Source organism: Fukomys damarensis, unplaced genomic scaffold (assembly GCF_012274545.1).
Source record: "Fukomys damarensis isolate Sample0158 unplaced genomic scaffold, DMR_v1.0_HiC HiC_scaffold_13, whole genome shotgun sequence".
In the NCBI taxonomy this organism is placed as follows: Eukaryota; Metazoa; Chordata; class Mammalia; order Rodentia; family Bathyergidae; genus Fukomys; species Fukomys damarensis.
Window position 1 is genome coordinate 19,445,005 of NW_022900925.1, and position 21,654 is coordinate 19,466,658.

The 21,654-nt window shown below is 50.6% G+C and overlaps 1 protein-coding gene across 2 annotated transcripts in view; it reads left to right on the top strand.

Moving 5' to 3' along the window:
* The first annotated feature begins 663 nt into the window (after nt 1–663).
* The window catches only part of Rab11fip4 (RAB11 family interacting protein 4), a 72,682-nt gene continuing 51,691 nt past the window's right edge, over nt 664–21,654 (top strand). Inside the window, exons 1-2 of one of the 2 annotated variants that reach the window (XM_019210384.1) lie at nt 664–751; nt 1,199–1,287. In XM_019210384.1, the coding sequence (XP_019065929.1) occupies nt 745–751; nt 1,199–1,287 (96 nt within the window). In that variant the 5' untranslated portion in view covers nt 664–744. Of the gene's footprint in view, nt 752–1,198; nt 1,288–18,996; nt 19,016–21,654 lie in introns of those variants that run through there. The other variant, XM_019210385.2, reaches the window with a different exon arrangement.

The window sequence follows — 21,654 nt, forward strand, 5'->3', positions numbered from 1 at the left end:
AGGCAGTGGAACCACTGAGCTAAATCCTCAACCCTTAGCGAATAATTATTGGGAAGTAGAGGGAACATGTTCAAGTGGGAAAGGGAACAAAGGAAGGGAAGGGCGATTAAAAACAAGGGAAGCAAAAATGGAAACAAAGCTTCTGTAAGTGGAGAGGAGGAGAAGAGCTAAAGGGAGAAGAGGGGAATGAGGGAAAAAGAATGATGTGTGTGTTTTGCTTTGTTTTGCTCTTCTGTACTGGGGATCAAACTCGGGTCCTTGTACTTGCAAGGCAGGCGATGGAACCGCTGAGCTAAGTCCCCGGCCCTTAAGATGTATTATGTACAGGTACAAATTCCCAATGACGAATGTGAGCACTGTGTGTAATATATGTATAATGTATATATATAAATATGGCGGGGCAGAGCCGGGCCTGGAGCAGGGAGCTCGGTGGAAAGGAGCCCAGCCTCTGAGAGGCCAGTGGTGTTTGCTTGTCTTCATCCGCATCTCCCAGTCCTGAGGAGGATAAAATAGCCCCACAGCTGCCTGGGCTTGATGTGGACCCCAGGGGGATGCTGGTGTCCTCTTGGCTCAATTGCTAGGACCTTGCCATCCCAGCTTCCCCACCCCTGCCTGTGTCCTGGCCTGCAGCGACCCTTAAGTGTCTCCCTTTTCTTCCCACAGGTGGAAAAACTTGTGAAATATTTGGATCCCAACGACCTGGGGAGAATCAATTTCAAGGACTTCTGCCGTGGGGTGTTCGCCATGAAAGGTGAGACTGTGGGGAGTCTTCCGTCTGGTCCTGTCCCCCTGGAGGTCAGTGTAAACTGAGTCCCAGAAGTGGGCCCTGTCCTTGGCTACCCACGGTGGCTGGGGGAAGAGCCGCACGGGACGTGGGCCTCTCTGAACTCTGCACAGAGCCCCACACAGGGTCAGAGAAACCTGAACCAGAGGGATGGTCCTCTGTGCCTTCCTGTTGTCTGACCCCCCTGAAAAGGGCTCCCCTTCTCTGTCCTTCTTTCCCCTGCCTCTTCCTTGCCCTCACCCCTGAGATGGCCACCGGAGGAGCCAGCCAGGACCCGGGGGGCTTCCCGCTGCTGGCCCAGGTCCAAGCACACCTGGACGGGGCTGGCACGCCCTCTCCCTCCCTCCTCCAGCCCTCCCTGATCTGTCTCCTCCTCTGGCCCCTCACTGTCGCGCATCTCTCTGTCCGCTGCAGGGTGTGAGGAGCTGCTGAAGGATGTGCTGTCCATGGAGAGTGCAGGGACCCTGCCGTGCGCGCCCGAGATCCCCGACTGCCTGGGGCAGGTAGGAGGCGGCGGGCGTTGTCCTGCCCTCTGTTCACCTCGTGCCATTCTTTTGGTGTCTAGGAGAACAGCCAGATAGCCCTGTGGCGTCAGAGTCAAGAGATAGCTTGGGGGCAGGTGCAGTGAAGTCGCTCAGGAAACCACAGCCCATGTGTCTGAGCTAGGAGTCCTCACAGAGCATCCTGCTCCATCCCACTGCTGCGGAGGGGAAACTGAGTCACAGGAGGGAGCGATGGGCTTGAGCTCATGGGGGCAGGGCTGCAGTTTCTTTCCTTTCCTCCTGTTCCGTCACTGTGAGCTGATAGGTCCCTGTGTGGTGTTTTCCCCAATTTCTCCAGTTCTCTGGCACTAACCGGATGTCTAGCAGTTCAGTTCTCTGATGAGTCCCAGGGGCAGTGCAAGATTTCTGAGAAGGTCAGAGAAATAACTTAGTTCTGGCCTAGTGGCATGAAACTGCAGCATGAGCAGCTCCATTTTGGTTTGGTCTGCTGGGCCTAGTGCTGAGCTCAGTCCAAACCAATGGTCGCCTGTAAATTTTATTTTGTAGCAGAGACCAAAGCCAGGTAGTAGGTATGGACCAGGGTGACTGGACCTCAGGGTGCAGTGATCACAATGAGAGCCCCTGGGATGGGTCAAGGAGACATGCAAGGCCAGCAACCTATGTGCCACCAACTAACACAACCAAGGCCGGGACAGGGGGTCCCCAGCATGGGGCAAACACTGAGTGCTCCCAGGGTGAGCCCTCCATAGATTGCTGGACATGCTGCAGAGGTCAGGTAGGCTGTGGGGGCAGCCAGAGCTGGGTCCCTACCCCAGTTAGGGCACTGATGAGCCATGCAACCCCGGGAAAGTTCCTCTCAACCCCTCAGAGCCTCAGTTTCCTCTGCTGCAAGACAGGGCTTGCCATATCGTTCTAGGATCCGCTGTGAAGATTCAGTGAGTAGACAAACTAGTGCCTGCTGGTGCTGCTCCCAGGGCTAAGGTGACACTTGCATCTTCCCCTGTACCCCTGGAGCTGGGGCTTCAGGAAAAAAAAAAAAAGCACTGCAGCTGAGGAGCTGGAGGGCAGGGTAGGGCTGAGGCCCAGGTCCCCTGTGGTGCACTGGACAGGGCTGTGCCCTGCGTGTCCTGGCCCCACCCCATGCCATCCACACTTCTGGAAGAGGTAATGCACGGAGAAAAATGACAGGTGGGTGTGGAGGAGTTGGCCTCTGAGAGGGTGCACAGCTCTGGAGCACACTATGGTTTTCCCTCCCAAGGCCAACAGTTCTGGGAAGAGAGAAAGTCCATCTCAGCGGCCCCAGCACGTCCCTGCATTTTCCCATGGGACTTTGCAATTGGAAGGGTGTTTGTGGCTTTTGGTTTTAAACATTCCCCCAGGCAAACTCCATTCTGTCCTCCATGAAGGTCTGGCCCTGACAGGTGGCTGTACTGTCCAGAGTCCAGCACAGTGGCGATGGCTGGGGGAACGCGGTAGATACTCTTACTGGTCCCGCTGAATGGGGCAGCTTGGTTACCTGGGCTCTGTTTCTTCCCATGGGTACCTGAGTGCCGGGAGTTGGTGAAGGGGACAGTTCAAAGGCCAGCCTTCCAGGCAGAATGGCTCTTCAGAAGAGGGATCAGCAGGACATGTAGCACACGCCTGTAATCCCAGCACTTGGGAGGCTGAGGCAGGAGGATCGCCATGAGTTCAAGCCCTGTCTTGGCTCCATAATGAGTTCAAGGCCAGCCTGAACTACATAGTGAGACTCTGTCTCAAAAAAGGAGGTGAGGGGGAGTCAGAGGGGGGCAGCCTGAGGCCCACTGTAATCCTGTTGGTTGGCCCTCTGTGCCCTGCTGTGTCCCTGCCATCCCCTAGAGGTCAGTCTGAGACCTAGAAGCCAGTGAGATCCTGGTTCACTCTGCATTTCCCAGGCGCCCAGGGAATGCGTATCTGAGGAGAGGTCGGTGAGCTGCCTGGATGGTAGGGGGACCACAGAGCACAGCCCCCTGGTGTATGAGTGAGCCCTTTAAGGAGGGAGATGATGCCATCCTTCCACTCTTCCTCCCAAGCTGTTGAGGCATCACCACCACTGGATTCTGGTCTCCTTAAAGCAGTGAAAAGCTGGGCCAGGGATTTAGCTCAGTGGTTCCACTGTCTCCCTCGCAAGTACAAGGTCCAGCGTTCAGTCCTCGGTACCAAAAACCCCAGAAAACAACGACAACAACAAAGAGTGAAATGCTTTAGGGTAGGCTGGCAGGTAAGCAGCTGCTCTCCCACACCTGAGAGCACCCTGCTCGTCTGACCACCGTGCCTGCCCTGTGTGCAGGTCCATCCCCGGTGGTTGGCGCTTGTGCTGCCCCAGCTCCTGGCCTAGCAGGATGTTGGTTGCCCTTCCCCGGTCCTCAGAGACTGAGGAGCCCTGCAGGGAACATTTCACTGAGGGTTTGGTAACCCCAACAGGAGCGCTGGGAAGGACTCATGTCCAGGGATGGCGCCTCCAGGCTGCAGGCTCAGGAAATGCCCCGCGAGTCTCTCCTGAGGCAGACCTCTTCCAAGGCTGCCCAGTGGCCCCCTTTTATTTCGCAGCCCCCAGATTATATGGGGTAGGGCCCCCCGTGGGGAGGGTAACATTGAAGTGGGGAGCCACCCCAGAAGGTGTTGGAGCAAGAGGAAATTGCTGGGGGCCGTGGTTGCCCCTTTGCAGGGGATGAGTGAAAGCCTCACATCTCTGTGAGACCCAGGCCCTTGCTCATACGCCCACAAGAGCTGGTTAACAAGGAATCTGAGGAAGCAGAAAGGGCATCAGGCCACCCACTCCATCACCCCTGTCCAGTTCGCAGACCAGAAGGTCATCTCAGACCCTCCCAGAGCCGCCTCTAGTCCTCTGCTCCCTGTGCACGCATCACAGTCAGTGCCACCCACCGGGCATCCTCCTCACCCCCGGCACCTCTCCCTGCAGACCCCCAGGAACTGCTCCTCAGTGAGCCCTCCTCACCAGGGATAAAACCTGCTACCACCAGCTCCTTCCCACTTCCATCGTCACATCTCCGCGTGGCACGGTTCATACCCCAAGACTGGCAACAGCCCCCTCTCCTGTCCTTCAGAAAGGGCCTGGCTTTGTCTTGCCGCTGACCTTGGCATTTTGTCTCTCACCTGGGCTGTCCCTGACACGGGCTCAGGCTCCCTCTGCCCAGCCTGAAGGGGGACCTGGGTCCTCCAGCACTGCCTCGCCCTCACCCTCACCCTCACCCTCCAGAACTGTTCCCGGTGTGCTGCACAGTGACGTGAGGTGCCCCCTTGGCAGCAGGCCCTACCCAGCTCCTCTCCTTAACACCCAGGGCAGCGCTATGGCAAGCACCCTTAAGCACCTCTCTAAGCACTTCTAGGATCAGAGATGTGGAATGGAATTGCTGTATCAAAGGCCGTGCGGGTTTTATTTTTTAATAAATTTTAAGTTGATGATTCTGTTTTTCACTTTTGAATAGATGCAACCAAATTTTTCTCCCAAGAAGTCCGTGTTAAATCTGTTGTACTGTTTTGCCAAAAGTTATGGCGTGAGTGCCCACTTCCTCCCCTCAAGGACTCTGGGTCACACTCTCCACCTGCCTCTGTCCCTCTGAGTTCCTCTCTGTTTTCTCCTGTCTGCCAGGCTGCCACAGCCTCCTGAGTGCTGGGGTTACAGGCGTGCACCACCACGCCCGGCTTACGCCTAGCTCTTTGATCCACCTGGAGCTTGTTCTGGATTTTGCTGGAGAGAGTGACCCGGCAACTCTTACTTTCCAAGTTTTGCCAGCTGTTGAACTTCCTCCTGTCAAATAGTCCTTTTTCCTCTCATTTGGAGTTTCATCTTTTCCATATGCTAGCTTTCTTTTTATATCGTGGTTCTCTTTCTGGACTCTAGGCTGTTATACTGATGTGTCTACCAGCTTCTAAGCCAACATTATGATTTTGCTTTTTCTTTATAACTTGATTTCTGATAGGGAAAGCTTTCCTCATCATACTTTATTAAAATAGTTTTTGTTCTTCCAGAATTGTCTTTTTGCCAAATTCTATTCAAAATCTTGCTAAGGATTGTGTTTGAAATTGAATTTGCACATCAGATGGAGGAAATTGGCTTCTTTGCAATGTTGAGCTCTACCATCCAGGAACATAGTATGTATTTCATATCATCATTTATTCTGGCATTTTAAAACATCATGTTTGGTGCCACTCTTATGACAACCTGATTAAACTCTTTAATAGTTCTAATACTTTGTGTACTGTGTTCTTACTTGCTTGACTCTATATACTTATGTAGCTATATAATTTTTCAGGTGTGTGTGTGTGTGTGTGTGTGTGTGTGTGTGTGTGTGTGATGGGGGAGCAGATCTAGGAGCTGAGCTATATCCCCAGCTCCTTTTATTTTATATTTTGAGACAGGGTCTCAAAACATGTACAGTAAGTTGCCCAAGAAGGACTTGAGCTTATGGTCCTCCTGCCTCGGCATCCCAAAGTGCTGAGATTACAATTTTTCTCCATAATTTTAAATGGCTATATCATATTTCATCATATAAAAGCAATCAAATTTATATGTCAGTTTCTCTGAGTTGGCATGTATATATGTGTGTGTGTGTGTGTGTGTGTGTTTGTGGGTGTGTGTATACTTTTTTTAAACTGAATGTGAAAATTAACAAAAGCCATGTAATAATCACCCTTGCAGCTAAGTCTTTCCACACAGCAGCCTGTATTGCTTTAGAGTCAGTGAGAGGTTGCCAAATCTAGCATCATGTTTTTCCAAGTAGAGCTTTATGTGAACACAGCCACTCCTACTTGTTTAAATTTTGCCTGTGGCTGTTTTCATATGGGGCTGGCAGAGTTGAGTGTAGTCCTCCCTTGGTATCTGCGGAGGGTTGGTTCTGGAAGCCCCAGAGACCCCAGGATCTATGGATGCTCCAGCCCCTGATATAAAATGGCATTGTATTTGCATATATGTGTAACCTAGGCACGTCCTCCTGCATGCTTTAAGGATTTCTGGATAACTTACAATAGCTAACACAATGCAAATGCTATGTAAATAGCAATGTGCTTTTAGGAAATTATACTGCAGAAAGTCTGTACATGTTCAGCACAGGTGAATGCGTGTGCACGTGTTGTTTCTTTGCTGTACTAAGGAGCGAACCCAGGACCTATCTAGATAAGCACTGTACAACTGAACTATACCCTTGTAGGAGGCCACTGTGAGATGAGTCAAAGCCCAGCCATCTGAGGACATCAGGGGGCACCTGAGGGCGCAGAACAGACTTTGTTGTAACAATGACACATCAGCAGCCGACCATGCACACCAACACAGCTACACAAAGTCTCCAGGCAGTTCTGTCTGTGTGTCTCAGAAAAGCTGCTAAAGACATGCAGCTCTGAGCTCTACAAACTCTCACGCTCCGATGCTACCCTCGCGCTGGGAAGCGTCAGCAGTCGGTTCCTGCTTTTTTGTGATCTGTGCTCCGCACCTGTGTTCTTCTCTTTGGAAACCTCGCCTGACTGGACCCTCTTCAGCCCACTGACCTTGACAGTCTTCAGCTCAGGTTTTTTTCGTTTTTCTTCTTGTTGCTGGGGATTGAAACCAGGGCCTCTGGTGGGCTCTTCCACTGAGGGGCATCACCAGCTTTTTAAATTTTTTTATTATTTTCTATCCACGGTCGAATCTGGGGGTGTAGAACCTGAGCCCACTGAGTCTATATGGACTGCAAGGCCTGAGACGCTTACTCTCTCCTACAGGAAAAGGGAGCCAGCTTCTCGGGCAAATTTAGATAAGTGGAAACTATCGAAAAGAGCAAAATATTAAAACTTCTCATACACCTGCCAGATTCTTTCCAGGAACCCTATCAGAACTGTGCCAGTGGGAAGAGGTGTAACTCCCAAACCAGCTAGATATCCGAAACACAAGTTCCTGTTCTCTAAAATCGAATAGTGAATTCTAGGAACAACAGAGGTTAAGAGTAGGACAATTTATTGAGAGAAAGATAGCTTCTGTCTAAGAGAGACAGAAGGGGGACAAGAAAGTGGGTTGCCCGCCCTGCCCGCCCACCCCACTTTTCAAAGGTGTCTTATAGGTTCAGATTGTAGAAGTGATGAAATAGGAAGAAAAGGCCTCAAAGAGTGGAGGAAGTGGGAGGGTTAGGGGAAAAGAAAGAAGGGAAAAGAAAAAGTGTGAGAAAAAGAACAAATGGAAACAAAGTCTTTGTAAATAGGGAAGGGCGGAGGGGGTGAAGGGAGGGCAGGGTGTGGGGGAAAAATAAGAACCAAGATACATCATGTAAAGGTACAAGATCGCAATGATTAATGAATGTAACCATACTGTATACCTGAAAAGTACCAATAAACTTAATGAAAACAAAAAAAACAAAGGTGTCGTGTACAGCAAAGCCATGATGTGAGGCAGGTACAAAGTGAGACAAAACCGTAAGACACCCCCCCCAAAAAAAATCATAAGACCCAATGGAAAATCAAAAAATCACAAGGTGGGCATGAGTTGAGACAAAACCATAACCAACCAATAAGATTACAAGTACAGTCACCCAGGTAGTATTGATTAAATGGGATCAAATGGGAAAAAAGTCACATACAAGGAATTTCCCATTTAGAGTGGCAATCACTGCTGTCTCTAGGGAAAGTAGTAAGTGTTCTCTTTCTACAGTGCTAACCGGTGAATGTGCCTCAGTTGTTCTGCACGTTGGCTCCTCGGCTGTGCTGGCTCCTGGAGGACTGGGGCCTTCAGGGCTGGCTCCTTGAGGGGGCCCTGTCTAACTGCCTATCCAATTAACTCACCTATCTGCAATACCAAGTTCTTACATATTCTCACTATCACTTTGGTACTTATATTGCTCATTTCTCAAATCTTTCAAATTTGGGAGGCTAAAATTAGAAACTGTGCCTTAGATGATAACAGTTTTATTTATTGAAGTACAAGTTTAAGGCTGGGCACGGTGGTGCACACCTGTAGTCTCAGCACTACGGAAGCTGAGACAAGAGGATCTCCCTGAATTCGAGGCCAGCCTGGGCTACATAATGAGTTCAAGTCCAGCCTGAACTACATAATGAGATCCTGCCTCAAGAAAAAAAACAAAAAAAGGGCTGGATAGTTAGCTCAGTGGTTCTGCCACATGCCTCATAATCACAAGGTCCTGAGTTCGATCCCCAGTACCAAAAAAAAAAAGTGTACTTTTTGGTCATTAAGAGTTCTTTCAAGGCCGGGCATGGTGGCACATGCCTGTAATCCCAGCACTTGGGAGGCTGAGGCAGGAGGATCCTGTGAGTTCCAGACCAGCCTGAGCTACATAGTGAGTTTCAGGTCTGTCTCACTACATAGTGAGACTCTATCTCAAAAAACCAAAAAAAAAGAGTTCTTTCATGATTTCATGAGTCCATATTCTATTTTTTTTGTACCTGGAATCGAACTCAGGATCTTGGCCTTGCAAGGCAGGTGTGGTGCCACTGAGCTAAATTCTCACCCTATCTGTCCATATGCTTTACCCTGGTTTCTCTAGTTGTGCTCATTTTTATTTATTTTTTAAGAACTAGAAATATTAACTTTTTTGACATAATTTTTTGTAATTTAATTGTAATTTTATTTATAACAATGAAATTTAATTTTTTTTTGTACCGGAGGTGGAACTCAGGACCTTGCACTTTACAGGTAGGCGCACCACTGAGTTACATCCCCCTCCCAAAATTTAAACTTTTTCATTGCCAATTCATCAGTCTTTTCTATTACGGTGTAACGCTGAGGAGGGCTTTCCTACCCAAATAGCAAAACTGCCGTGTTTTTGTTTTTTTAATTTCATGTGTTTGATTTTCATCATACAGCTTTAATCATGGAGTTAGTTTCACCTCTGGAGAGAGGATGGGACTCAATTCCACTCTCTCTGCAGCCTCCCCACCCTCCTCCCCCTCTCTCGCACTTTTAGACAACTTCTCAGAGTTGTGCTAAGCAGCCTCTAAGGGATGCTGGGAGCCTCCATGGCTTCCACACCACTCAGCAGAGGCTTTAAATCCCATCTTTCCAGGAGTTTTAAAAACTCCTGTGCATCTCTCTCAAGCCGGCCTGAAGGAGCCCACAGCTTGAAGGTCCACAACCAACCACCAACCGTTGCCTCCTTTCACGCCTCCTGAAACAAGCATTTCTAAACCACTTGTGACAATGGCACTTTAAATTCTAAAAATACTGTGTCTGACAAATAGCTCTGTGATTCAGCTGTGCTGTGGAGGTGGGGGCGGAGGCCTCCTTCGTCTTTTCCACTTAGATACAGCCCCTGTATGGTTTCTGTGTTCCAGCAAATGTCCCCCACCAAAAGAAAAAGAATGGTGATGGCCTTGCCCTAGCTCACGGCTTCTGTAAGGGTAAGAAAGATCCTTGAACTGGCCACAGTGGTTCCTGCTGTAGTCTCAGCCAGTGGGGAGACTGAGGCAGGAGGATCACTTAAACCCAGGACTTTGGATCCAACCTGGCCAATGGAGTGAAACTTCATCTCCCAAATACCAAGCCAAAACAAGACAAACTTCAGTACATGTCTCTGTGAAATACTGAGAGTTGGCTTTGACTCACCTGTCCGTGGCCAGGCAGAAGCAGAACAGGTGCGGAAGCGGGTCGGCCCTGCACTCTGGCCCAACCTCCTCCCATCGCGTCCCCACCCTAGCATGCCTAGGTTGAGCCGCCTGGGAGCACCCCCTTCCCAGGACAGCCTGAGGATCACCTCCCACTCCGGAAGCACAGCTGTCTTTAGAACTTGGAGCCTAGAGCATTAGCAAGGAGGCCGGTTTGAAGCCCCCTTGGAGTGTGAAGCTGCCAGACTGTGACTGTCTGCGGCGCCACCCCTCTCCCCAGGGACAGGAGGCAGAGGTGGGATGAGAGGATCTTTTACACCTCGATGTCTTACACCTTGAAAGCAGCTAACTCCTGGCAGAGCCTGGTGCTCAACAGACATTGGATCCCGTTTTACCTGGCCCTGGAAGATGTCCTCGGGAAGAGTGATTTGGAGCTACAGGGTCCTGGCCTGCGACGACATCTGTGGTGGTCTGTATGTTACACGGCCGGAGGCTTGGCCTGGCAGCGGCAGGGAGCATTTGTTCTTGGTATCCAGTGAGCCATGGCTTTGCTTTTCCAGAGAGAGGCCCCGAAGGACCCACGGGAGACTGGGCCAGAAAGGAAGTGCCTCGTGCATCAGGGCCTAAACAGGACTATCCCCAGAAGGCAGGCCCCACCCCATGCAGAAACCACCTGGAAACTCTCACACACAAGGCCCTGCATGGAATCCCTAGTAGGGCAGGGGAAGAAAAGACTTTTTCTCCAGCTTTTTTATTTTGAAAATTTTGAACTTTTAGAAAAGTCATATGGGCCAAACAATGAATCCCATCTACCTTAACTCAGATTTATCAGTGTGGCTGCATGTGTGTTCCCGGCCCTGTGCCCACGGGTATGTGTGTGTATGGGTTTTTGTGTGTACCCATCACTTTGCTTTTTGATTTTGGGGTTTTTTATTTTGCTGGACCACTTGAATGTTGCAGACATCGGGGCACTTTATTCTGTTTGCTTTCAGGCAGGGTCTTGCTGTGCTCCAAGCTGGCCTCAAACTTGGGATCCTCCTGCCTCAGCATCTCAGAGTGCTGGGATTACAGGTATTTGCCACCATACCCAGGTGACACTTTATTTTTAAGTGCCTAATGATCCCCAAGGTGGAAACAGTCTCCCACATAACCAGTACAGGTCATTTGCAGGAGATTTAACATGGGTGTGGCATATTCTCTACCATAAACTTCATTTTGCTGTTTTTTTTTTTGTTTTTTTTTTTAATTGAAACAAGGTCTCCCTTTGTAGTGTAGGCTGTCCTTGAGCTCACTGTGTAGCCCAGGACGGCTTCAAACTCACAGTGATCCTCCTGCCTCAGCCTCCTGAGTGCTGGGATCACAGGCATGCGCCACCACGCCCTGGCTGTTTCTGTATTTCTGTAGATCTCATATTTGATATTTGATCAAAGCCAGAATTGCGCAGTATGCTTAGATACCATATCTCCTTCACTCTCCCTCACTATTTTTTGTTTATTTCTAATGACACTGACTTTTTTTTTTTTTTTTTTTTTAGCACTGGGGATCAAACTCAGGACCTTGAGCTTGTGAGGCAGGCAGCGACACCGCTGAGCTAAATCCCTAGCCCCAACACTGACATTTTTTAAAACTTTAGTTGCTCTGAAGAAGGTCCCTTAATTTGGATTTGCCTTTATTGATTTTCTAGTCCTTTAGTGGTAGTGCAATTTAAATTTAAATTCAATTTAGGGATTAGAGTTGTGTCAGGGCTGGTGGGCTGAAGGGGGGGTCTGGTCAGGCGAGCTTCCCAAAGAAAAGAGCAGATACCACCAAAAGAAGCAAGAACCAACTTTTATTTCTAGCATCGGAGTGTGAGAATTGGAGCTGCAGCTGTACATCTCAGAGCTGTGTGTCTTTATCAGCTTTTCTGAGACAGAACAGCCGCGACCTTGCATAGCCGTGTGCTGCGTGCATTGCTGCCCATGCTGATTTATAATTATCATAACAAAGTCTGTCGCAGGGGACAGGGTCTCACTAAATCGCTCAATTGCCCAGGCTGGACTTGAACTTACAATCCTCTCCTGCCTTGGGCTTTCAGACTGCTGAGATGACAGGCGGGGACCACTACGTCCAGCCCGGCAGGAGTAGGTATCTGTCTCTCCAGGAAGCTGGTCTTTGGGGGACTGAGACAGTGCAGGAAGAGGTCTGAGCTCCTGGGAGGTGGGGACGGTGCCTTTCCAGATGCTAAGCCCGAGGGCCCTGAACCATTCGCTCCTTGCCCACCCTCAGCTCCAGGACCCGTCTCCCAGGCTCCGGGTCTCACTGAGCGGCACTGCTCATTTGCTCAGACGAAAGGTCAGTCATCCTTAATTTCTCCCTCCTTCCACAGCCAGCCCATCAGCAAGGCCTGAGGGCTTTACCTCCAAAATACGGGCTGGTCCTGAGCCATACGTCTGTGCCCTTCGCCCCACCCCATCCAGTCAGAGCCTGGCGCCTGCCCTGTCCTCTCTCCTGCCTTTCTGGGGTTGGTTCTGCATGCTCCAGCCGGAGTGTCCTTCTCAGCTCTTGTGCTGTGCACCCCGCAGGTTCCAATTCTATGGGAACCTTGGTCCTTGGCCCTCCCCTCTTCCGGGAATTCTCCTTTTCCAGCCTCATTGGCCTCTTCTACTCCTCAAATTCCCCAAACCAGTTTTTTGTTGTTGTTTTTTTGTTTGTTTGTTCGTTACCTGGGACCTCCTTTTTCTGACTGTTCCTCCATATAGGGCCCTCATCCCTGAAACCTTTACACCTGCCACCTCCTCAAAGAAACCTTCCCTTCCACACCTGCCCCTCCCGTCATGGCACCTGGTGTGTGGGTCCTTCCCGCCTCCCCACTGCCCTGGAAACTCCGTGGTGTCTAGCGCCCAGCACCATGCCCAGCTCAGAGAAGCTGTGGGTGCCTACGTGTGGATGGATGATCTCAGATCTGGGAGGTCAACTTCTCACCAGGCTGGGTCTGAAAGGTCCTCAGAGCTCAGATAAGGAGCCTCTCTCACCCTTTTGTAGAATATGTTTGCAGGTTTGTGGACTCCTATGAAGGAAGAAGAATTTTTAGGTGGTATAAGAGGCAAGATAAAGGTTTATTAGAGATTTTAGGGTGTATTCACGAACGAAGTGCAGGCATGCCAAAGAATGAGGGACATTATGAGCTAAAGTTGGGTGTATTTATGGATTCTGGGTGCGTGATCTAGGATCCCGCTGTCTCACGTTACCCATCGGGCAGGCTGTGTCAGGGTGCAAGCTGTTTACGTATGTTGGCAGCTGAGGCCTGCCGCACACTAATATTGCTGTTCCCTTGAGAGTGGAAGAAGCACAATTTATAGATGAAAAGGACTAACCTAGAGCCCAATTTATAGCCTTACTGTGTTTTTAAGACCCTTAAGTTTTTGAGTGAGTTTTTTCTAAGGGAAAAAGGTGTGAATAACACTGAAGCTGCAGTGTTTGTTTAAGTACAGTTTTTAACAGCTCGGTTTCCTTGTCTCTTTTTGTGGTTTTTGTTTTTGTTTTCTACCTTACCTCATACTCCCACCTGAGAACCAGGAGCAGTTGGGGGACCAGCTCAGAGGCTGCAAAACTCACACCAGCCATGGCCCAGTGCTCTGAAGAGGGTTTCCTGGGGTGTCTTAATCATGGGAGAAACTTAACAGGAGATAAACCAGGTCCCAGCCTAAGGAGGGAGGGTCTTTAAGGAACATTCCCTTTCCTGCTAGCCCTGGGCTGTAGCTTAGAGCCACCAGGAATGCAGTGTGTCCTGTTGTGGAGTTAGAAGGCCAAGTGGCCAGCCATCAGAAGGATGTCACTGTGTGATCTTGAGATGTCACTGTGCTCTGGGGATCCCTTGGGTTTGAGGCCTAAGCAGTGACTGTAAATGCGTTATACATTGACTCAACTGTCAGTGCTCCTGTTTTGGATCCCTGTCCCCCACGTGCGCGTGCACACACTCACACACACACACACTTGTCCCTCAGGCCCTTATAGTAGTCCTGTCTAACTACCCGCCTAACAGTAGGAAGATGTGGAAAGAGCCAGGGCTCCTTTCCCTACCTCCTCTTCCACTGGCCAGCTCGTGTTGTTTCTAAGAGTGGCTGTTACCTTGGCCTGTGGCGAGGCCTGCTAGGTTTCTGTTCCCCAATCTCTGCTGTTGTGACAGATAGGACAGACTGCCAGGAATTGTCCTCAGCCTCCTGATTCCCTCACTGCTCTGTTTTCCCTCCATGCCTGGCGGTCGGGCAGACTCCGGGGAGATGTTGCTCCTGCAGAAGCGAGGCCGGGTCTCTGTCCCCCTGCAGGAGGGGCCGCTGACCAGGCTGGGAATGGGGAAGCAAAGCTTTGGCTTCAGGAGTAGGGAGGTGGGGACCTACTTGATGGACACTGGAGGCAAAGGATTCATTTATTTTTGTTTGGTGTTACGAGATAGGGATTTTACTTCATTACCTGGTTGGCCTCAAACTTCTGGGCTCCAGCAGTCCTCCTGCATCATCCTCCCAAGTAGCTGGGACTCTGGGCACGCGCTGCCCTATCCAGCACTAAAGGGTTAATTTAAACTGGGGGAGAACTGGGCCTTTAGGGTCTGAAGATGCTGGGTTTCTATCCTAATCTTGTCTGGTGCTAGTCCAGCCACCCTAAGAAAGGTACCTACCCTCTTGGGGGCCTCACTTTTTTCACTTGCTGAGTGGGGGTGTAACTGCTGTCTTCTTGAGATAATATAAAAATGAAAAGTGGGAATGCATGGAAAGCACCCAACAGGGTGCTGGGAAATGTGGCAGTGCCACCATTCATAATGCATAGACTACAAGGCACATTATTCCTGAATGAATATCTTTTGCACAGGGTGCTGACCAGCTGATAGCCAGGCCTGTGTCCCAGGCTCCCTCCCAGGCCTGCTGCTCAGGCAGCCAGCCCACCCATCCACCTGACCCTTCCCCTGCAAGGGGCTTGACCTCCAGGAAACCACACCTTCCAAGCCCAGAGGAGCCAGGGCGAATGCACAAACATTCCCTTGGAGAAGTAAATAGCTGTTCTCCTTCTGACCATTCCTACATTCCTACTCCTGACCTGGAAAACCAAAACAGCTAAGAATAGCATAAGACACAGCATGATTATTTTATTTTGCTGTATTTTAATTTTGCTGAGGTGGGGATCGAATCCAGGGGCCTCACACACGCTAGGAAAGTGCTCTATCACTGAGCTATACTGCTGGCCCCAAATTTTGCCTCTTCATAGCAAGATCTTGTTATGTGGTTCAGGTGGGCCTTGAACTTGTTATGTACCCCAGCCTGGCTCTAAACTCACAGGCAATCCATGAAAGTGCCGGGATTGCAGGGGTGCACCACCACACCTCGCCCCAAATTTTGCCTCTAGAAAGGAAAATGCTGGTGTTGTGGCCCGGTGCACACAGTGGAGGTATCAGGTCTCCTATCAGTTCCCTCTAAGTCTCTGCTCAGCACCACAGTGTAGGCAGGAGAGGGACTGGTCTCCAACCTCCCGTGTTCAGATTGGGCCAATCTGCAGAAGACAAGTACATTCCCTCAACCCTCATAAGTGTTTTGTTTTTGTGGTACGGATATAGGAGAGATATAACCCCCAACCTGTAAGATGTCAGATGTGCTGAGTTCATGTCCCCTGAAATCAAAGAATGAATTCCAAAGGACAAAGGAGAAAGGTTTATTGGAAAATAGGAATAGGGATAGCTCCTGTTAGGAGGGTTCCTGAGTGGGTTCCTGCTGAGATCATCTCTCTGAGAATGTTTTATAGGGCAAAATCATGGAGCACAATATGGATCAAGCTCTAATCAACCAATAAGATTACAAATATAGGGCCAGGGATTTAGCTCAGTGGTTCTGCCACCTGCCTTGCAAGCACAAGGACCCAAGTTCAATCCCGGGTACCAAGAAAAAAAAAAAAGATTACAAATATATATAGCCACTTAGCTACTATTGATCCAATAGGGAAGCAGCACGTAGCAAGGGCATGTGGATGACATCATTAACCTTACTTGATAATCTATAGTCTTAGTCTTGTCTTTACTCTTAGTTTTAGTAGTCTCAGTCTTAGTGGGTAAGAGAAGATGGCCCACCCATGGTGAGATAATGGTCTATTCCTAAAGGGAATCCCAAAAGGGTGGTACCGGTTACAGTGTAATCTCAAACATCCATTTATTCCTTAGGGAGGTATATAAATCAGGCCATTGTGATTTTAATCAAGAGGGTTTATCTTCAGACACACCTCCAGCCAAAATTAGCTACTTATAATTGTACCACTGAGCTACATCCTCAGCCTTCCCTCTTAGGTTTTATACCTTGGGGTTTTTTTTGTTTTTGTTTTTTTGTTTTTTGAGACAGGGTCTCACTATGTAGTTCAGACTGATCTGGAGCTTACTTTGTAGCCCAGGCTGGTCTCGAACTCACAGTGATCCTCCTGTCTCAGCCTCCTGAGTGCTGGGATTACAGGCATGCGCCACCACGCCTGGCAATGTTGGGTTTTTGTTTTGTTTTGTTTGTTGTTTTTATACCTTGGGTCTGCAAATTAAACTGGCAAATGAGAGATTAACAGGGAAAAAAAATACAGATTTTATTGAGTTTTTAAAAAAAATTTTTTTGAGACAGGGTCTCACTGAAAGGGGTCGCGCGTGCCCCTTCGGGCGCCCCCTCCCAATCAGGTCACTCACACATGAGAGGTCCGGCAGGAGATCTTTATTGAAGGGAATCAGGTGAGGCACAAAGGCTGGGAGGCGAAGAAAGGGAGGCGGGTCCCAAGGGAAGGAGTGTGGGCTCATTTATAGGGTCTTGGGTGGGAATTTTGCAATTAGGGGGAATAAGCTGTTTTTTAACCTATCGTAGGCCACCTTGCCTTATAAGGTCTTAGTCCTGCAGAAGTCCCATGTAGTTCAGACTGCTCTGGAACTCACTGTGTAGCCCAGGCTGGTCTCAAACTCACAGTGATCCTCCTGCCTCAGCCTCCCGAGTGCTGGGATTACAGACGTGCGCCACCACGCCAGGCGAGTTTTAAATTTTTACATGCAAGGGTCATCACAGAAAAGAAGTGATTCTGGACATGGTGGCACAGGCCTGTAATCCCAGCCCTCGGGAGGCTGAGGTAGGATTGCCACGAGTTCAAGTCCAGCCTGAAATAATAGCCAGACACTATTTCAAAAAAAGAAAAGAAAAAGGAAAGAAAAGAAGTGAAAAAAAGAAAAGATGTGGAGGCTGTGACTATATGGCATTTTAGCCAAAGCAGATCCACCATGGGGCGTGGCTAAACAAAGGTACAGGGGTTTGGGTTCCTGGGGGCAGGAAATTGTGGGAGGGTAACTAGGAATGTAGGTCAGATAAGACTGTTTAGATATGCTATACAGATTCCCATCCTCTCTGTCGCCCTCTCCCTGGTACAGGACAGGGCGTCCTCCAAATGAAACTTTATATATTCCTTATACAACGAAATGTATGCCCTGCTCTCATGGGAGGGCAGAGAGCTTGTCTGCTGTTTCTGGGCACTGGCCCTTAGCTCAGAATAATCCTTATGCCAAAGTGGCATATTTGGAGTGACATATTCTGATCCCTTTCAGGTTCCTGCCTCAGTCTCCCCTACCCCATACTTTGTACACAGAGCAGCTCACTGGGCCTGCCTGACCTAGGTCTCCTTTTGCCCAGGGGTAGAGTGCTGAGCACCCTCCCAGCTCTGAAGATGAGACTAGACATCCAGCACAGCCCAGCCCTGACTTCCTCCTGTGCTGTGGCCCGGACCTTCCTGCCAGACTCCTCCTCCTCAGGAGAGCTTTCACTGTGGGCTGGAGGGGACCCCCACCTGGATGGGCCTAGGTGAGACCCACATCAGGACCCCCCGGTGCCACTCGGAGCATCCACTTTGCCAGCTTCAGGGCTCGTGGCGGGAGGTAGCTGCGGTTTCCCTCTAGAGAGTGCTGTCCTGAGTCCAGTGACACCGGAGAAAGTCCGACGCATTAACCCTCCTCTTTCGGACTTTCCATTCTCCACCCCGCTTTGTCAGAAAGCATGTTGAGTCTTCAGAGTCTTCTTCCACAAACCTCTTCTCCGTTACGCATTTCATTTCTGTTGTCCTGGCTAGGTACAAACAGCCCTAAACAGATTTCTTAACTTCCTTGCAATTGCTACCAGAAACCTTTTAGACTTGCACCCTTGGATCCAAATAGGGTCCTTGTGCTTGCGAGGAGGTGGGCAGCGGAACCACTGAGCTAAAACCCTGGCCCAAACACATTCTTTTTAGGATTTTACAACACAAAAAAGAAGTCCTTCCCTGTGAAACAAAATCCTTCCATTAGGACAAGAATTAGAGTAGAACCAACCCTCTCACTTCCCCTCTTTTGTCTTGGAAGTTAGAAAACTTCAAGCTAGTAAGACTAGTGAAGCAATAGAATTTTTATCCCTTGTATAATTTAATTTTTCTTGGTAGTCCAACTGTGAATGTGACTTTTATTGCAAACAGTATCACAGATGTCAGGGGAAAAACCAACAAATTCTGATTTAATAAGGAGAACCTTTACTGGAAAAGGATTATGTGACAGGTTGTCACAGTGCGGAGAGAGCAGGACCATAGCAAGATCATCAGCCACCTTGTCCAGGGTCCGGCGGAAGGGCTTGTCTGTTATAGGGCCCAGGAACCAAGCTGGGAAGGCCCAGGGCAGGGAGGGCACCGCAGGAGTCACAAGCTGGCCTGTCCTCCCCAGGATGTCTAGTGGGAGCGCCTCACCTGCAGCTGCAGGGAGAGACTTAAACCTTCTGCAGATCCTGATGGACCAGGCTTGGCTACTCGTCCCAAAGCACCAGTCAAGGAAAGAATTGGTGTAGGGCAGGGAGGGAGCTTTGATCAGCGTGGGTGTGCTGGGAAGACAGATAAAAGAGTTTCAAATCCGTCTGGGAGGGACTGAGGGAAGCTTTGGGGTTTTATAGATAGGGAGAAGGGAGAACAAAGCCAAGGGTTGGGAGTTTGCATAGCTGGCAGGGTAAGTAATCCTGGTGGAGCCCAGCTGGTTGATTGGTATCTTGGGACTGGTTCAGCAAGGTTCTGGGAGTCACCGTCCCCGGCCCGAAGGAACAATTTGGTTTCTTTCATGATGTGACAGCTCCTGCTTGGGGTGTGACCTCCGTGTGAGGCTCTGCTTTCCCTGGGATCTGAGGTGAGATGACAGGTTTGGGACAGAGGCTGGAGACATGTAGGTACCGCTCCTGGGGGTCTGGAACTGGCTGTCCCTGCAGACCCTGAAAATTACTTTAGTCACTCGTGCCTTGGTGTCCTCAGTCTTGAAGGCAGATGGGGAAGAAGTAACCTGCCCAAGTGCAGAGCTGAGCGGGGGTCTAACCCAAAGTTTAAGGTGATAAAGGAGGCATAAAATGAGGGCAGACATGTCAGGCTTCACCTTGCTTTTGGTTTCCATAGGGCATCTGCAGGCCCAGCCTCTAAGTCCGGGTTTCAGACTTTCTCTGCCCTCTCTACCTGCGAAGAGGTCACCCCCAGGGCCCCAGGGTATTGAGGGGTGCTAAGCCTCTCTGCCCTCTGCCGTGCTCCCTCCTCCTGTCTGTCCCTCCTCGGTGTGCCTCTTCTGTGTCTGTCTGGGCCTCGGCTCCTCTTGTCTCTCTGTCTGTCTCTCCCTGTCTGTCCCCGCCCCATCCCTCATCTCTCTCCATCTCTGCCTTTCCGCTATCTCTAGACTCAGCCCAGGGACCTTCCCCACACCCAGTGCTCAGTCTGAGCCAGACAAGGGGTGGAGAGCAGGAGGGACATTCGGAGAGTCAGTGGGGTACAGGCTCTTCAGGTGACTGATACCCTTTAGCCCCCACCCCACCTCTGCCCTCTAAACTGGCCCAGCCTGGTAGGTTCCGGGTCTCAGGACAGGTTTAGGGTGTTCATCTGTGTCTGCCCACCCCCGTGCCACTGTTCCTGACAGTGGAAAGTTTCCCAGGCCTTTTCACGCTCCCTCCCCGCCCTGCCCGAGGCTGATTTTCAAAGGAGGTTGGAAAGTTGAGCCAGCTTCTCGATCCAGGACTGGAGGTGGGGCTCTTAAATACTCACAGGCACCTTTGGGACCTCCCAGCTGGGAGCGCGGGGCAGTTTGCCAACCTTATTAGCATCAGCATCTATGACACCGAAATGTAAAACTAACTGGCCCTCTGTGCCCAGGGTGGGGGTGAAGTATGTCTGGGTCATAACTACTACTTCCTCCCCAGGAGGAAACAGAATGTGGAATCGTGATAACTGTGTGGGGTGTAATTGGCAGCTGTTACTCAGAGACTGAAAGGCTTGTGACCACACGCCCAGTCCTGTGTAAGTCTGGTCCCTCAGTCATCTGTTAGCTAGAGTCAGTGTGCTCTAAGGATACACTTGTCTCACGGTTAGCCCACAGGAGTCGCACCTCTGGGAGTTGTGCAGTGCATAACTTGTGCAGCTGAACGTGGCAGCTGGTGCCAGCCTTCACTCATCATGGTGGCCTGGCTGTTGCAATAGCCTCGCCGCTGACTTCCTGTCTCTAATCTGGCCCCTCGGGTCCTGCTTGCTTCCTCTCTGTGTTATCTCCCCAGTCCTACCCTCCTCCAAATCTCGCGTCCCCTCAGCCAGTTACTAGGTGGTCTGTGAGCACCCTGGACTGCGCAGGGCCCCTGGAGTAGAATCCCGCCTCTGAGGTGGATGGGCCGTGTGGTGTTGGGCGAATCATGTAATTTCTCCTGGCCAGTATCTCTGTTTGTAAAACGGAGACGCAGCGATCACGATAGTGATTGTAGCTTATCACTAGGAGGTCGGGCCGTCGGGTTCATCTCTGGGCCTCAGTGTGTGGGGCACACACAGGTCTGACCGAGTTCCTCAGCTGCTCCCAATGCTACTTCTTCCCACTACCAAGCGTTTGCCTGTGTGCTGCCCTCTGCTCTGTCCCCAGTGGTCTTGGTCTTTGGGATGCTTGCTGCCACCCAGAGGCTTAGCCATCCTTCCTGCCCCACAGTGGGGCTGGGTCCCGGGCTCCCCCATGTTCTGGGCACGGTGCAGAGGAACTGCCTGTGCTCTCCTGCAGAGCAGGGCTTAGACCGGGACTGAGCGCACTGCAGTGGGAACGCCACAGGGCCCTCGCCTGCCTGCTGGTCACTCCAGCCCTTGGCGGTGCCTTCACCTGTACCCTGGCGCCAGGCTGGGCAGGAGGGCAGACAGATGGCCCTGCTGCCTCCTGGGTCCCCCGGGGCAGGGATCAGCCAGATCCCAAGGCCTGACTGGGAAGTTCTTCTTTGGGGCTGGTGGAGGAGTAAGCTCACGGGAGACCCATGTTTGTGTTTGGGTTCCTGTTCTAGTTGCTTACTCCTTCCTGAAAATGTGCATTTAAAATGCCTGGCTTTGGACCAGGCTGAGGTAAGCAGTTGGCCGGCATCTGCTGTCTGACAGCGGGTGGTGGGGCTTCCCAGTCAGGGGCACAGCTCTGAGTTAGAGACATGGGTCTGAACTATGGCCCTGCCCTTTCCAGAGAGAACTTTCCCAGCCTCAGTTTCTTTGTCTGTGAAATGGGCACCATCTGGGCCCAGTCCAGGATTGCCATGCATTTCAGGAGACACACGGAGCCCTTGGCACTCCCTGGGCAAGTCAAGGTGGAGCCTGACAGTGGGACAGAGCACTAGAGATGTTGGCGGCTACAAATATCACTGCTTTGCTTCTATTTTCCAGCAGAGAACTTTGTTTCTTGGGTCTCTTCGTGTTCCCTCTCCTTCCATGACAAGCGGTGGTAGTAGGTGGCCTTCACTGGAGGTGTGTTTCCCCAGAAACAAAGCCGTGCACGTGTTT